General features: G+C 32.4%; 1 protein-coding gene and 1 long non-coding RNA gene across 3 annotated transcripts in view; both read right to left on the bottom strand.

The window, feature by feature from the left end:
• Window positions 1-1,426: 1,426 nt before the first annotated feature.
• Window positions 1,427-17,226, bottom strand: part of LOC139505034 (leucine-rich repeat transmembrane protein FLRT3-like) — a 34,429-nt gene continuing 18,629 nt past the window's right edge. Inside the window, exons 9-10 of the mRNA XM_071294882.1 lie at window positions 2,825-2,932; window positions 1,427-1,903 (exon numbers count right to left, since the gene is read on the bottom strand). Coding sequence (XP_071150983.1) covers window positions 2,847-2,932 — 86 coding nt within the window. The 3' untranslated portion in view covers window positions 1,427-1,903; window positions 2,825-2,846. The remainder of the gene's footprint in view (window positions 1,904-2,824; window positions 2,933-17,226) is intronic.
• On the bottom strand, window positions 6,527-16,547 carry LOC139505033 (uncharacterized). 2 transcript variants are annotated; one of them, XR_011659499.1, is made up of 3 exons: window positions 16,300-16,547; window positions 13,580-13,763; window positions 6,527-6,645 (listed from the first exon to the last, which is right to left on the bottom strand). It is a non-coding gene; the product is annotated as an uncharacterized lncRNA (long non-coding RNA). The 2 variants fall into 2 exon arrangements; XR_011659498.1 differs by lacking the exon at window positions 6,527-6,645 and adding an exon at window positions 9,696-9,742.

Genomic DNA, 17,226 nt, shown 5'->3' with positions numbered 1-17,226 from the left:
ATGAAGATGTTATTGTTACAGATCAGCTAAATTATCTATAGTAAAGGATCCTACAAATTAATGTAATATATATATATTTATATATAATGTCTAAAAATAGCAACAATCAACATTCAATCTATTTAAGCGTGGATCAGTTTGTGAAAATAAACTGATACAGTTACTGAATTAAAATTATATAAATGTCTAAGAATATAACTTAAACACACTAATTAATACATTAAAACAGTTCTATTAGATGTTAAATAGAAATACGCAATATTTCGCTAAACAAATTAGCTTCATCAGGCGTGTGCATCTCTCAAGGTGAAATCGGATGCATGACAATATATATTTATATATATATATATATACAATTCGTCTAAACATCAACCCAACAATGTTAGATCTGTAAATTTGCTATATAAACGCCTAAAAAAGTGTACACAACAACTCCAAATACATAAAAAGGTAACTATAAATGTAATTATTTAGAAATATTTCAGATAACAGATATCCTTCGTCAGTCAGATTCTGATGTTAAATGAATCATCTTTAAGTCTTCTTAGATTAAACTGTTACTAAATCTTGAAATTTATACAATAAAAAAGTCAAACCAAACATCAGTTAAGACGCTTGCATCATTCTAAAAATTTGTTAAACATGACATAGGTTATATGGCTTATTACAACAGAGAGCTCATATGTATGCTTTAAATACAAATAATATTGTGCGATTTTAACCAGCACAATTCTAAAACTTTATCGGGAACGACAATTATGATGGTATAACATGTATAAGCATGATAACGTCTGTAAAATTACCAAATAGACAGCACTGAATGATCTAAATTTTAAAATATTTGAAATTGACAGAGTAAAGTAGCTACAACAGAGTCTGAATATTTAAACATCGCGAACAAACGGCCGTTAAAATGTAATAATAATTTTTGACTAAGTATAACTAGAAGAACGTGGCTTGGTACTTGTACATCCCTAAAAAATTAAGCAATTTAAATTGGTATCTTCAACAAATTTAATGAAAGTCTGTGAACAGCGATGGTACTCCAAACCGCGTTGGTCCGGTGAAATGTGATGGCTTGGCGCTGAAGTGGGGTTTTGATTACGATGAAGTCCGATGGTACCAAAATAACGCTAACTTTGTTGTAGCTTCGTCGAAAAATATTGGTGGTTACGCTGAAGTACGTCGAATTAAATTAATTATGTTGTGGTGTTTTAAGGTTCGCATATCAATGTAGACGTTAGTTTGTTAGTGGTAGTTTTAAAAAAATCAAATATAATTAGGTTAAAACAAAACAAAACTTAATAAGAGTAACCAATATTATAGATCGTTTTACTACAACTGGAGAAAATATGGAATGTCTGGTATTCATATACTAACAAAATTGAAATAAAAATAAAAAATCGCATAATAATAAGACATCTGCTGAATTAAAACAAGCCACCTTTATATACATATATATACACAATATATACAACATATAAGTGAAGAAGTGCATAATTAACCTCCGAAAAATCATGTTAATTTAAAATTATGCAAAGCAAATATGATTGTATATCTATATTTCTGACTGAAATATGGACCCCTATATGATGTTTGAAAACATAAATAACTTGGGTTTCGAATCATTTGATTTGCCGGAATCCCATTGGTCAACTATGATCTCGAATTGATGTATTACATTTTATTTCTTCAATATTGACAAAAGTTCACAACAAGTACTATAAATAACTATGATTGTTACACAGGGAATGAAAAAGATGACTAATATTAAAAGCTGTATAATTGTTATGTTCTCCATTCTTTAAAACGCACAAACAATTGTCTTTTAGACTATATATATTGCTCCTCTATGTCGTTGTCAATGGTCTGTTTTAGACAACATCCACACCCCGCTGCTTTCCTGTTAATAAAAATGAATGTAATTGCTTTCGCGTAAATTTTTTCAGCTTTGAAGAAATTCGTTAGATTTGTTATTTTTAATTAAGTGAAGTAAACTGAACATTAATAACAGGCAATTTACGTATAAATATGTTTTGCAGTATTCATTTTTTATGTACTGGTTCGTTGCGATATTTAATTTAGTAAATATGTATAGTTGGATATAAAAGGAAATGCTCTCGGAATGTGGTATTTCGTTTCGCACGTTGTAAGTTGTAAATTTGAAGGACACTATTCTTTTCTTGAGTTTTGAAGAAATGCACTTGTAAAGCCTTTACAATACTTCACGAAATTTCAATCTTTCTGATTTTAGATTTTCTGCAATACCATTTTGGTAAGTTTTCAAGACCATATTTGGACATTAACATTATTCTTCGTTCATAACATAAAAATCAATGTTCCAAATTAATCAAGCAAGGTTGATCTTATAGATATATCTACTTTTTTTTAGTGAAACTGTCCATAATGGCCTCACAGTTTTAAGTATGTATGCATCTTTTGGATTCATTTAGTTATGAGAGTTACTAATTAAGATATACAAGAAAGTGTGTCGGTTGCACGCCTTTATAAGGTTTATTTTTCTTATTTTATTTCATTTAAGTACATTCTCAATCATATGTATTATGCCATTTTTTGCCTTATTACATAACATGCATAAAGGATGCACTTATCGGGCTTCAACGGAACAAAATAGATGTACTGACATATCAGTAATACTGTACATTTAAACGTCATACATTGGCAATAACAACACGTACACTCTTTACAGCCAATGTGTGTTTAATAACAATTACTTTACACAATAACATATAGTTTTGAACTTTATTTCCTATATATAAACTTTCAAGTTTTTTAACAAAAGTTCTTGTATAGTTCAAATTACCCTTTTTTTATAACTCCAAAATTTAACAGTACAGCAACAGATTAAGTAAAACCACCAACAACGGTCCCGTTAATCGTTGTAAATTCCTCGAACTCTTTGAGGTTACATCTGAAATATATTGACACTTAAAGTTCTTTTAATTTTTACTGGTACAAGCCCCATCATCATTGTATGCTACGCGCATGTACAATTAATATTGAATCTTCTTGTATAAAGATTGGTCCTTTTTGGATTATTAATATATTTAGGAATATGTCAACATATTAAATTGTATAGTATTCACACTTATAAAAATATATAAAAAGAATTCTGAACTCCAAGGCAATACACAAGGTGAAGCCTGGCTGAATAGCTGGTGAACCTCCCCTTGTAAGCAATTGATTTTATTTCCTTTATATGGGACAGTATTGGATAAGCACCAAACACACAACATAGGGTACTGTTACAATAATAGGGATCTGAACGGTAATTTTGATCTGAACATTTATTTAAATCAGAACAATACATTATTGCATCCTTTTCAGTTTAAAAGTTAATTTTCAGACTTATCTACTACAAAACAGACTTTTCACAAGTAGTCAATTAAGATTTGTTCAGTCTATGTTCAGACTGTTCAATAGCTTATATTTACATGTACACATCAGCATGTGAAAATTAGTATGTGTAACTCAAAACAATTACACACTATTCTTGTATAATCATACGTACTTGCTGTTCCATAGATACACATAATAAATTATAGAGTGATATTTATAGCATTACTTTTATAAGAAACCTATCTATAATTAATATATATACTCCTCAAAATGTTAATGAATTCATTATTATAACATTGATTAAATTAATTTAAAATATCGTTTATACATTTAATGTTGTTAATGCTTCTACAGAAGTTTAAAATAAGTTCATTAATCTGAGTAATTTACCTTTTCCCCTATAACTTGTTTAAATTAAAGTACTGATGTTCTGAACATCAGATGACCGCAAGTTCTTGTGGATGGTCAAAAGCACTTGTCACAGAAAAAAAAATCACATCTCTATACCTGAAACTGATGTTAATGTACAGAGGTATATTTTTTTTCTGAGACAAGTTCGTGCGTGGATGATGAATAAATGACAGGAAATTCAACCTCACCGTAATAACTAACATGTAAATAAACTCATCATAGATACCAGGACTAAATTTTGTATATACGCCAGGACGCGCGTTTCGTCTACAAAAGACTCATCATTCACGCTCGAATCCAAAAAAGTTTAAAAGGTCAAATAAAGTACGAAGTTGAAGAGCATTGAGGACCAAAATTCCTAAAAGTTTTGCAAATCCAGCTAAGGTAATCCATGCCTGAGGTAAGGGATATAAGGGCCGATAACAGTCCATTCTGTAAAATATTGGACAATTCTGAGGCCGCAGGCCAAAAACCTGTTCAACATTTTACGGAATGGACTATTAGAGGCTTATATCTTGATTAAAACATTATTTAACACGTCGAAAAAGGTAACTCAAAAGAAAAAGCAAGCAAAGATTTATTTTCATCCAAGTATGAAAATTGTTATGTGAATAAACTTTCTTTACATTAAAATATATTCTTTATGTTGGCCCCTTTAAACAGTAGCTCAACTTAAAAATAGACAAAAGGTCAGTACAGCTGAAGGTAAACACCATAAATTGCTACATGAAGAATAACACAAAGGGCATGCTTATCATGATTTTTTTCGTGCGCACGGGCTACTCATATTTTCCGCTCATAGTTTCCGTGAATACCTTTACATGCGGTTTGTGTTTCAAAATGGATAACATGATGAAAGTATATTCTTAATGCAAAAACGAAGGAAGAGATGTCGTTATTAGTGATTGTGTTGTTTCAAACTTTGGATTAAAATCAAATGTGTATTCAGAATCTATTATTTCAGTGTGGATTACAAAGAGGATATAGTCAAAGCAGCTAATGCAAGTTTTATATAAATTATATTTCAAAATTTAGTTCTCTCCTGTTAATTTCTTGCTTCTTCACGGGTTTTATTTTTTACTAGGTGAATGAGAAAAAAAATAGCATATGAAAACAGGTTCTTTTTTAATCATATCCGAGTGCACCGCAGTCGATTTTATTTCAAATATACAATTAATATGAACAAATGAAGAGATAACAACATGCAATCAGTTATATCCTTTTGTTGGAATTTTCAAGAGACTGTTATTATTTACCCAAACGGTACCACCTGAATACCCCCCGCCCTTTTGTTCTGTTTTTTTTCTTTCTGCAAGGTCGTGTCGTTCTTTTTTTCGTTTATTTGTGTTTTGAGTCCCTTGTGTTTTTATTTTTTTAAATGTGATCGAAACGTAATTTTGTCTCGATTTTCTTTTAAAAAAAAACTTTTATAAAACGATCACTGCGAACAAAGTGCGAATCGGACACAAGATTGTTTTTTTCTACAGATAAAAATGCTGTAATATCTTCCTTTATTCTGCTTCCCATATTCATCGTCGTTCATAAGCGAAGTGATTCATTATATTCATATTTAAGCAATAACATCAGACTTAAAAAAACAGCAACTTGTAAATCAACGCCGAAATCTGAAAATTATAAAAACTGTTTTAGTCCCCTACACAGGCAAAATTGCAACGCATGTAAACGCATGTTTACCAGGAATTTACCGTACGTTTCTAAACATGACAGAAACGCATGTTTGGAGCACCGTACGTTAAACGCATGTTTGGAGATAGTATTGTTTACATGCGTTTATGGAAACATGCGTTTGAAAACACATGGTTAACGCATGTTTATATGTGAAAACATGCGTTTGAAGACACATGGTAAACGCATGTTCATGGTAACCGTATGTTTGAGAATATATGGTAAACAGTTATTCATAAACCCTATGGTAAACATATGTTTGGATGATGGTTGCTTTACTTCCAGTTGCAGGTCAGATGCATATTCAGGCTATGAGATCATGATAATCAGAAATGAGATCTAACCCTAATTTGTATAAGACTGACACCCTAACTCACAAAGTAACAGTTTGCAGGAAGATATGTCACACTACCTGGACACAAAATTTTAACTATGTGTTAATTCAGTCTTTGTTTTTACTTCTTAATGCTTTTTGCCTAGCAAAACAGCTTATACCAGTTTTAAAGTCTTTGCATTGACTCGGTCCCTGTTTTAACCTTTAATAACCTCCTGCACTCAAGGCAAGCACTTTCAGACTAACTGAGGTGTTCTAATAACATGTAGGTTATATGAACAAAACATGTCATGATTATCACTGAACTAGTATTGTTTTGGGGCCCGCTGAAGGACGCCTCAGGGTGCGGGAATTTTTCGCTACATTGAAGACCTGTTGGTGACATTCTGCTGTTGTTTTTTCTATGGTCGGATGGTTGTCACTTTGACACATTCCCCAATTTCATTCTCATTTTTATCATGATGTGAATTATGCTTTTGAAATAAAACTGTCATGGTATCAATTATATGTTGCATCATATGGGCATTTCGTCTGAATGCAGATGTTTCAATCAATAAAGAATCTACAGTTATACAGTTTGCACTTTGACATGTTTTTTTTTTGAATTTTTAAGAGCGCTTACAAATTGTATCATTAAGATGAGAACCCCTTAACCATCCCATCAGCTTAAGATTAAACCAATTTTGATACATGCACGTTTCCTTCAAATGGCATGATTGATAATAAATTCTCATCTTTGGTAAAAGAATATATTTTCAAAATTTGTTAATAGTATAATAAAATGTAACACAAGTTAAAGTCTATTTCTTCATCTTTTTTTTTCTTCTTTAAACACTTTCTTTCCATGGCAGATTCTGAAATAAAGCAAGATGCAAAGTTTATTATAACAAACAACTAACTATCAATTTATTTTTATTTTAAAACAAGCAAAATAATCAAGTTAAGGTTAATATTATTATTAATTACAGTGATACATGAACATCTGTATATTTACAAGCATTCTGTCAGTGTTGCATTGCAATATAGTCCCCTACCAGTTAAATTTCATTGTATTGGAACAAATTTCTAACTTTATCTATAACTTGTCATGGTGTAAACTATATAACAAATACCAAATCAATATCTTCAAGCATGATTAAACAAGAATGTGCCAAAGTACACGGATGACCCACTCGCACTATCATTTCCCATGTTCGATGGACCGTGAAATTGAAAAAAAAATCTAATTTGGCATTAAAATTAGAAAGATCATACCATATGGGAACATGTATACTAAGTTTCATGTTGATTGGACTTCAACTTCATTAAAAACTACCTTAACCAAAAACTTTAACCTGAAACTGACACTTTCATTTTCTATGTTTAGTGGACCGTGAAATTGGGGTCAAAAGTCTAATTTGACTTTAAAATAAGAAAAATCATATCATAATGAACATGTGTACTAAGTTTCAAGTTGATTGGACTTAGCTTAATCAAAAACTACCTTGACCAAAAACTTTAACCTAAAGCGGGACAGACGGACGAACAGACGCACAGGCCAGAAAACATAATGCCCCTCTACTATCGTAGGTGGGGCATAAAAAAGTGTAGAAAATTAATTATTTAAGTGAATTTTGTAAGACCAAGGACTATAATTATTAATGCTCAAAATCATCAGACCATAACAAAATTTAAACTGGATCTGTAACTTGTCATGATTAAACAATATCATATCAATATCTTCAAGGATGAAGAAACAAGAATGTGTCCATAGACTAGTTCATGGATGCCCCTCGCACTATCATTTTTTATGTTCAGTGGACCCATGAAATTGGGAACAAAACTCTTATTTGGCATTAAATTTAGACAGATAATATCATTGGTCTTCAACTTCATCAAAAACTACCTTGACCAAAAATTTTAACTGAAGAAAGACGAACAGAGAAACCGACGAACAAACCGAAAAACAAAATGCCGATAAATGGGGTATAAAAAAGTGTGGAAAACTGGATGGACAGACCATAGGAAGGGAACTAAAAAACAATTGAAAATAACTTAATATCAGAATACATATTTAAACAGATATCCTTTTCCTTCTCAAATAACTCATTATAACTAATAAAGGAAACAATTTTGTTTGCATCCTCAACTGTCACCTTTCTTTAGTTTTAATTGTTTGATATACTATACATGTCATTTTTAAAGCATATAGGTACACATGTTCATGTGTTTTGTCTAACTAATATAAACCCCCTCATAATCCAAATTACAAAATAATTATGTAATCCTGTTTACCACCCACTTCATTTGGCCAAAGAACACAGTTATTTCGTAGTGCATTTCTTTTAGACAATAAATTCAAATTTAAAAAATCGCACCTGCTCTTTCTCAAAAAGATTTTTACAGTGTAGTGTACTACCAGTGAGACAAATAATATAAAAATTATAGAAACTTCTACCAGCTCAAACTCAAAATATTGACAATTCTGTCACTACTGGACGAAAAAAACAACTGTCCATACCAGTAACAGTCGTTGTACGACTGTCTTAGTCGGTAAAAGACAAGTAATGACTGTCAAATCTGTCATATTTCGTTGCAACAGTTCATTTATGTCTGTCCCAACTTTTCTACGGGTTGTGAAAGTCAAAAATGCTACCATCAGTCATTTCAGAACTGTTGCAGTGGTTTACGGTGTTGTCACAGTCAAAATCTATTTATTACAGTCTTTCTAATAGTTGTGGCAGTTGCATAATGTCCGTCCCAACCTTTTAATAGTTGGGACAGTTAAAATTTCTTTTAGACAATAAATTCAAATTTAAAAAATCGCACCTGCTCTTTCTCAAAAGATTTTTACAGTGTAGTGTACTACCAGTGAGACAAATAATATAAAAATTATAGAAACTTCTACCAGCTCAAACTCAAAATATTGACAATTCTGTACATGTGTTGAGTAGTGTTAAATTCAGATTGACAGCTTCAGACGTGATAAAATTTGACCTTTTTGAACTGGAACAAATCACCCAAGATTCAGCACCCAATTTTTTTTTAACATGATATTACATCCCCCTACTTAATATTTCATACATTTAATATTAAGAAATAAATTGGGAAAGTGTATCAAATAAAACATGCAAGTTATACACTGTTTACACTAGGGACTACATGTATATTCGTAAACAACGAAAACCAAAGGACGATAACTGTGTCCTTGGACCATTTAGTGGTGATATAATTTGATTGGTTGAGGTCACAACTTAATAAAACATTTATAAATATATATATATATATAAGCTCTTTTTATGAGAGCCCAGGTGGTCGTGTGGTCTAGTGGGACAGCTGCAGTGCAGGCGATTTGGTGTCACGATATCACATTAGCATGGGTTCGAATCCCGGCGAGGGAAGAACCAAAAATTTGCGAAAGCAAATTTACAGATCTAACATTGTTGGGTTGATGTTTAGACGAGTTGTATATACATTATGTATACAGCCATGTATCACCATCATTGATGGCGATCCGATGGATACATCTGTTGTAGAGTTGTCACTGACTCAGACGTACTTATAAATATAATTATTTTCTGTGACTGTATATTACATTAATTTGTAGGATCCTTTACTATAGATAATTTAGCTGATCTGTAACAATAACATCTTCATGCCTTCTATATCATGTACTGTAGTACGCCGCTAGATTAAAACTGACGAGGAAAGGTAGCACACGGCCAGCGAATGCTCTTTTTATGAGAGCCCAGGTGGTCGTGTGGTCTAGCGGGACGGCTGCAGTGCAGGCGATTTGGTGTCACGATATCACAGTAGCATGGGTTCGAATCCCGGCGAGGGAAGAACCAAAAATTGCGAAAGCAAATTTACAGATCTAACATTGTTGGGTTGATGTTTAGACGAGTTGTATATATATATATTTTTCCCCTTTTCTTTATTGCTATTATGTATGTTTTTGTGGAGAAATAACCTCTGAAATTAAAACAATTAAAACATTGATTTTATTATAACTTACTGATTTAAGGATTATGTACCCATCTTATGTCCCTATGATTAGTAAACAAGAATGTGTCCATAGTACACGGATGCCCCACTCGCACACTCATTTTCTATGTTCAGTGGACCGTGAAATTGGGGTCATAACTTAAATTTGGAATTAAAATTAGAAAGATCATATCATAGGGAACATGTGTTCTAAGTTTCAAGTTGATGTAACTTTAACTTCATCAAAAACTACCTTGACCAAAAACTTTAACCTGAACTTCGCACTATCATTTTCTTTGTTCAGTGGACCATGAAATTGGGGTCAAAACTATATTTTGGCATTAAAATTAGAAAGATCATATCATGGGAAACATGATTACTAAGTTTCAAATTGATTGAACTTCAACTTCTTCAAAAACTACCTTGACCAAAAACTTTAACCTGAGGCGAACGGACGCACAGACGGACGCACAGACGGACACACAGACGGACGGACGGACGAACGAACGGAGGCACAGACCAGAAAACATAATGCCCCTCTACTATCGTAGGTGGGGCATAAAAATCACCCGTCATTTTAAGTGATTATTTCATAGTCAACTTTTAAAACTACACAAAAAGTTATATCAAGAGAAATATATTGACTGCGGACAAGGCCAAAGTTTATGTGCTTCTCTTGGTTAATATATAATCTCCTTGGAAATGAGAAGTACATATCTTACTTCAACCAATAAGAAGTATTATTGACAAGTTTATGGTTAGTTATTTCTTGCTTTCTTTTAAACTGACCTAATTATAATCATGAATTTTAACAAATCTTAAAAAATTTCTCCTATGTCAACAAGAGTGCACACGCTGAAATGTCTCGCATTCTTTACTAATCATTGATATTATGTTGATAGTCCTAAGTTAAAAACTGTCACATAAACTTAACATTAACACGTTTGATTTGTTGCCTCTTTGACACATTCCCTATTTCCAAACTCAATTTTATTATTTTTAGAACTTGTCTTGCTGATCATTTTTATACGACCGCAAAAATTTTAATTTTTCGTCGTATATTGCTATCACGTTGGCGTCGTCGTCTTGCGTCGTAGTCGTCCGAATACTTTTAGTTTTCGCACTCCAACTTTAGTAAAAGTGAATAGTGAAATTTTGACACAAGGTTTATGACCACAAAAGGAAGGTTGGGATTGATTTTGGGAGGTTTGGTCTCAACATTTTAGGAATTAGGGGCCAAAAAGGGCCCAAATAAGCATTTTCTTGATTTTCACACTATAACTTTAGTTTAAGTGAATAGAAATCTATGAAATTTTGACACAAGGTTTATGACCACAAAAGGAAGGTTGGGATTGATTTTGTGAGTTTTGGTTCCAACAGTTTAGGAATTAGGGGCCAAAAAAGGGCCCAAATAAGCATTATTCTTGGTTTTCGCACAATAACTTTAGTATAAGTAAATAGAAATCAGTGAAATTTAAACTCAAGGTTTATGACCACAAAAGGAAGGTTGGGATTGATTTTGGGAGTTGAGGTTCCAACAGTTTAGGAATTAGGGGCCAAAAAGGGGCCCAAATAAGCATTATTCTTGGTTTTCGCACCATAACTTAAGTATAAGTAAATAGAAATCTATGAAATTTAAACACAAGGTTTATGACCATAAAAGGAAGTTTGAGTTTGATTTTGGGAGTTTTGGTCCCAACAGTTTAGGAATAAGGGGCCCAAAGGGTTTAAAATTGAACTTTGTTTGATTTCATCAAAAATTGAATAATTGGGGTTCTTTGATATGCTAAATCTAACTGTGTATATAGATTCTTAATTTTTGGTCCCGTTTTCAAATTGGTCTACATTAAGGTCCAAAGGGTCCAAAATTAAACTTAGTTTGATTTTAACAAAAATTGAATCCTTGCGGTTCTTTAATATGTTGAATCTAAAAATGTACTTAGATTTTTGATTATTGGCCCAGTTTTCAAGTTGGTCCAAATCGGGGTCCAAAATTAAACTTAAGTTTGTTTGATTTCATCAAAAATTGAATAATTGGGGTTCTTTGTTATGCCAAATCTAACTGTGTATGTAGATTCTTAATTTTTGGTACCGTTTTCAAATTGGTCTACATTAAAGTCCAAAGGGTCCAAAATTAAACTAAATTTGATTTTAACAAAAATTGAATTCTTGGGCTTTTTTGATATGATGAATCTAAACATGTACTTAGACTCACAGCATTGTGCAATAGCAAATATTTTCAATTGCACAGTATTGTGCAAAAGCCAGAAATATCTAATTGCACAATATTGTGCAATAGCAAGAAATTTTCTATTGATTGGAGTTATCTTTCTTTGTCCAGAATAGTAGTTGAGTCAACTTAAATCATTGTTTTATACAATATACATTCACTTTTACTACCAACTGATAAATTAAAACAATCTTTACCATTCAGTGATAACAAGCACCTTTTGTTACATTTTAATATTTTATGATGCATTTAAATGAGAAATTTGAATTGAGATCAGTTTTGGAAAAAGGGAAAGGGGGATGTGAAAAAAAAGGGGCGGGGTCAATTTTTCTCATTTCTGATTTCATAAATAAAAAGAAAATTTCTTCAAACATTTTTTTGAGAGGATTAATATTCATCAGCATAGTGAATTACTCAAAGGCAAAACAACTTTTAAGTTCATTAGGCCGCCACATTCATTCTGTGTCAGAAACCTATGCTGTGTCAACTATTTAATCACAATCCAAATTTAGAGCTGTATCCAGCTTGTATGTTGTGTCCATACTTGCCCCAACCGTTCAGGGTTCAACCTCTGCGGTCGTATAAAGCTGCGCCCTGCGGAGCATCTGGTTCAATTTTTTGTAATTTAAAATTTCTCTCAATCTATACTGTTTTAAAGTTTTTTAAATACAGATACATGCATGTGTAATATACAAAAACCAAAACAAAGGTCAAATTTGTCATTTCAGGGCTACAAATCCTATTAGAAGTTGTCTGACAGTTCTGCCTCTATCAGATTTTCTTTGTTATGAAGGTTTTTAAAATAATTGACAAATCTTGCATTTCACACTAATGTTCTATTTTTATGCATGTCAGCCATGTGACTTTGGTTGGCAAGTGGGGTCATCAGACAATTTTTTTTTCACCCTTTCCTCCATGGATTTTTTTTTACATACTTGATTGCATAGGATTTTTTCATTAAAAAAAATTATCAGGTTTAAAGTATTACATGTATTAATGCATTGCCAAAAGAAATATTTCATCAATAAAATTCCAGTAAGACATTTTCATGAATATCCTTTTTATAAAACATGCAATTTTTTTAAAGTCTGATAAAGTTTTTTCGTAGGCAATACGTTTCAACTAAGGGACTACACAGGCATCTAAAGGCGCAATTATGGAGTAAAGGGGGTTGCGTCAAAAGGTGTCATTATGGAGGAAAGCAAAGATACTCTAATGATGATTGTGACCAAGTTTAGTTGAATATGGCTTATTACATCATGTACATTGTAGTAGTTTCAGAGAAGATTTTCGTAGAAAATAATAAAAAGACACCAAGTAAAAAGAAAAGGCAATTTGACCCTTTTGGCTAGTTTAGCTAAAAAGAACCAGTAAAGTAGAGTAAAGAGAGCTTCCAATGCAATTTTATATAAAATTGACCAATTAAAATAAATAGTTTGTCACTGCTAAAATGGTTAATTTTCAAACTAAAATTTTCAAAGTAACCCAAGAATAAAAATTGTCACCTCTATGACCTCAACATTTACTTGTACATTGTACATGTAAGTCTGAAAACAAAAAAATATTTAAACAAAGGCATAACTTTCATGACATACCTCTCATCACACAATTGCAATGTTTCATTGGCCGCTGCTCCTTATTTGCACATGAATCAATACAGCACTTTTCAAATCCACTACTAGTCTATATATAAATATAGAAAGCATTGCCTCTAGTGACTTCTGTTTTGTTGATTGTCTTCTCCTACTTCTTTTAGTACATGTACTTTCATTAAAAATGCTAAAAGAAAAATGTTTAATTGCATAAACATGATAAAAGGAATTAAGTTATGATACATGTAACTGGCAAAATTGCCTTACTTTGGCATTTCAAAATAAGACCAACAGATTTGCCCTAAAAATATGACTTTACAAAAAGCATTTCATTATTTTAATGTTCTTACGCATCATATTAAATCACTATGATCAATACGATAGTTTTATGAAAGAAAGTGGTTATATTGCATCTCTGATTTTGTTATGATTAATAAATAAATTAATGCCAATCTTTGGGCAAAAAACATGATATTAATTAAGGAATTTGAAATTTGAAGTTATACAAAGATGTTAAATTTGGTCAATGAAAATCATACATTGACCTATGGATATTTGTTTTTTGTGTTATATGTACATATGTATAGGAAGATGTGATATGAGTGCCAATGAGACAACTCTCCATCCAAGTAACAATTTATAAAAGTAAACCATTATAGGTCAAGGTGCAGCCTTCAACACAGAGCCTTGGCTCACACCAGACAGCAAGTATGTATGTATCACGATTTTGTGCTGTATTCGTGTCAGTTCTGACTTTATTACACCTATAGATAATAAAATTGAGAATAGCCTATCAAACAATCTAGATCTAATGCCCAAATTATTAATTTCTTTAGAATTACAGCCACACGATTAATGATCTGCCTTTCCAAAATGAAAATGACATGAAAAAAATAGTATAATAACATAGCATCCCCCCTTTATAAAGTGACTTGTATATATTTATTTCCTACACCATAAAAATTCTTTTGTGTCTTGCTTTCAATATTCAAGATTCAATATTTTATTTAAGTCTCATCACATACATTTTGTACAATTACATTCATTACACAATAAAATATTCATACAGGTACATAAAACATACATGTATAACAACAAACTTTAAATTCACATTGTATGTGCCAATCTTAAAAGATTTATGAGATAAAATTGAGAATGGAAATTGGGAATGTATCAAAGAGACAACAACCCGACCATAGAAAAAACAACAGCAGAAGGTCACCAACAGGTCTTCAATGTAACGAGAAATTCCCGCACCCGGAGGCGTCCTTCATCTGGCCCCTAAACAAAGAGACTGTATAATCAATACTACTAAAAAACAATAAGATATTGTACATATTATATATAATATATATTTGCTTATGAATATCATTAAAATACAGCATAATCAATTATATAAAAAACCATTCCTTCTGAGTAAAATGCTATAGCAGGTTCTGACGACTTTCAAAAACTTTATCATTATTGAATAAAACGAGGGGTATTTGCGAAAAATACCAGTCTTGAGAATGAATTTCCCTCGTCTTATGGCTCATTAAATTAAACATTCTCTCGACTGGTATTTTTCACAAATACCCTCCTTAACATGATATACATGTATCTGTTTAATATTAAAACTATTGATTTTAACATAAAAATCTAAAAGTTGATTAAATTATAAGTAATTTAATTTGTTTTATTGTTTTATTGTATATCACAGTTTTTCTTAGTGGTCAATGGTTTTTAGGGTGTTTGGTGGTGTTTTTGGTGTTGAAAAGACACACCCCTTTGGATTTCATGTTTTTATGCTCGGGATTTCGAAATCAGCACCACTCCAACCCTCCTACCCCCTAGAAGACAAATACTTTGTTTAAACAAGACCATGTTCTCACCAGAAGGTCATGAAAAAGCGACCCTGTTCTTACAAGCAGGACATGAAAAGGGACCCTGTTCTAACCAGCAGGGCATGAAACAGCAACCCTATGTTTTGGCACATTTGTACTATAAAAATTTAGTTAGTAACACCCTTTTCCCAGATACAAACCTACCATTCATATGTCGGATAGTGTTGTATTATTATATTTTATGATATAAACTGAACATGATCAATGAAACTAAAACTTGAAGTACAGTATGGAGAGGGTGGTAAAGGGGGTTGAATTAATTGGTTTACGGCTTTTAAAAAAAGTATTTTTTGACGATCCCTGCCAAATGTTTGAATTTTATTTGAAAATACCGAGCACGCAAAATAAGACTCTGAAAATCACGATGCACGTTAAATTAAATAAGCAGAACACGTTGAACGAGGCACCCGTCTTGCACGACTGAACGTCAAATAAAAAAGTAAAAGCACGTTGAACGTCAAATAAAAAACGGTGATCACGTTGCACGAAAATAACCCTTTACCACCCTCTATGGAAGATGTCTTTACAGAGTATGGACGATGAGTCCGAGATTACTCTGACGTCCAATGGCTGTTTTGCCAGACAAGCTGGGGCCGTCCAACAGCTGTTTTGCCAGACAAGCTGGGGCCGTCCAACAGCTGTTTTGCCAGACAAGCTGGGGCCGTGGGACGTCCCACGGCCCCAGCTTGTCTGGCAAAACAGCAGTTGGACGTCAGAGTAATCTTGGACTAATGGACGATGTGCATGGTGTGGCGGTATATGGCCGACACGGAGATAATTTAATGCTTACATCTTTCTGCTTATCCATTTAAAAAATGTGAATGATAAATTTATTTTTACCTTTCCTTGGTGCTTTCCAAGTCAGTCATAAAAACAAAAACACTTTCGTTGCGTTGACTTTCATTTCAATCGTTCCCCGGTTTCTTCCAGTTAATCTACAAGTTATCTATTTCCATTTATTTGTTCATCGGTTTGACCGTCAGTTTGAACAACCAGAGTTGTTTATACCATATATCTCTGACTGTTTCCATTCTTTCAGTTTGTTTTAAAAATTGAAACTCCATCGCCAGCTCGTGAGCGTCCATGGTATTGCGTCATAGTATACAAAATGGTATATATTGTGAAAAATTGAGAGACATACAGGAACATTTCCTAAATATTATACTAGTAAAGTTATATGACTGTGTTGATATGAAAGTGTATAATGAAATACTATCATCAGAAGACTTACAACTCAAAGTTATTATTGACTGTTCATCCTTTGAATTCCTAGACGAATCCAACATCTCTAATATTGAATGTGTATCTAGAGGTTATTGTTATAGACTACATCAAAGAAGAGCTTCGCTACTTCAAATAACCTAGTTATCGTTATTATTCAATTGACAATAATCTTGAAACTGTGATTAATTCCATGCGAAGAACTTTTTTGAACTGTGCAAGTAGAAGTATGAATAAGCCAGGAGTGGAGTCATGTACATATTTGCCTTAAAGTTTATATATTAAATTTCCCATGATTTAAAGTAAATTTAAATTCCCATTAAAATACATATTAACTTCCCATTTATGGTCACTATTTGTATATACCTGGTTAACATAAAATTCATGATGAAACCCATAATAAATCATGTAGTTAAGGTGTGATTGAGCCCCTGTATATAGCAACTCCCAAGTTACACCGTATGGTGGTGGCCTGACAGAGGCGGAACTTACAGATTAGGTAACAGGTAACAGGTAACGGTGAGAATTCCGGGTTTTCGTACTGTC

This window comes from Mytilus edulis, unplaced genomic scaffold, assembly GCF_963676685.1.
Source record: "Mytilus edulis unplaced genomic scaffold, xbMytEdul2.2 SCAFFOLD_528, whole genome shotgun sequence".
In the NCBI taxonomy this organism is placed as follows: domain Eukaryota; kingdom Metazoa; phylum Mollusca; class Bivalvia; order Mytilida; family Mytilidae; genus Mytilus; species Mytilus edulis.
Note: the sequence above shows the minus strand (reverse complement) of the source record. Positions and strands in the feature narration are given on the sequence as shown.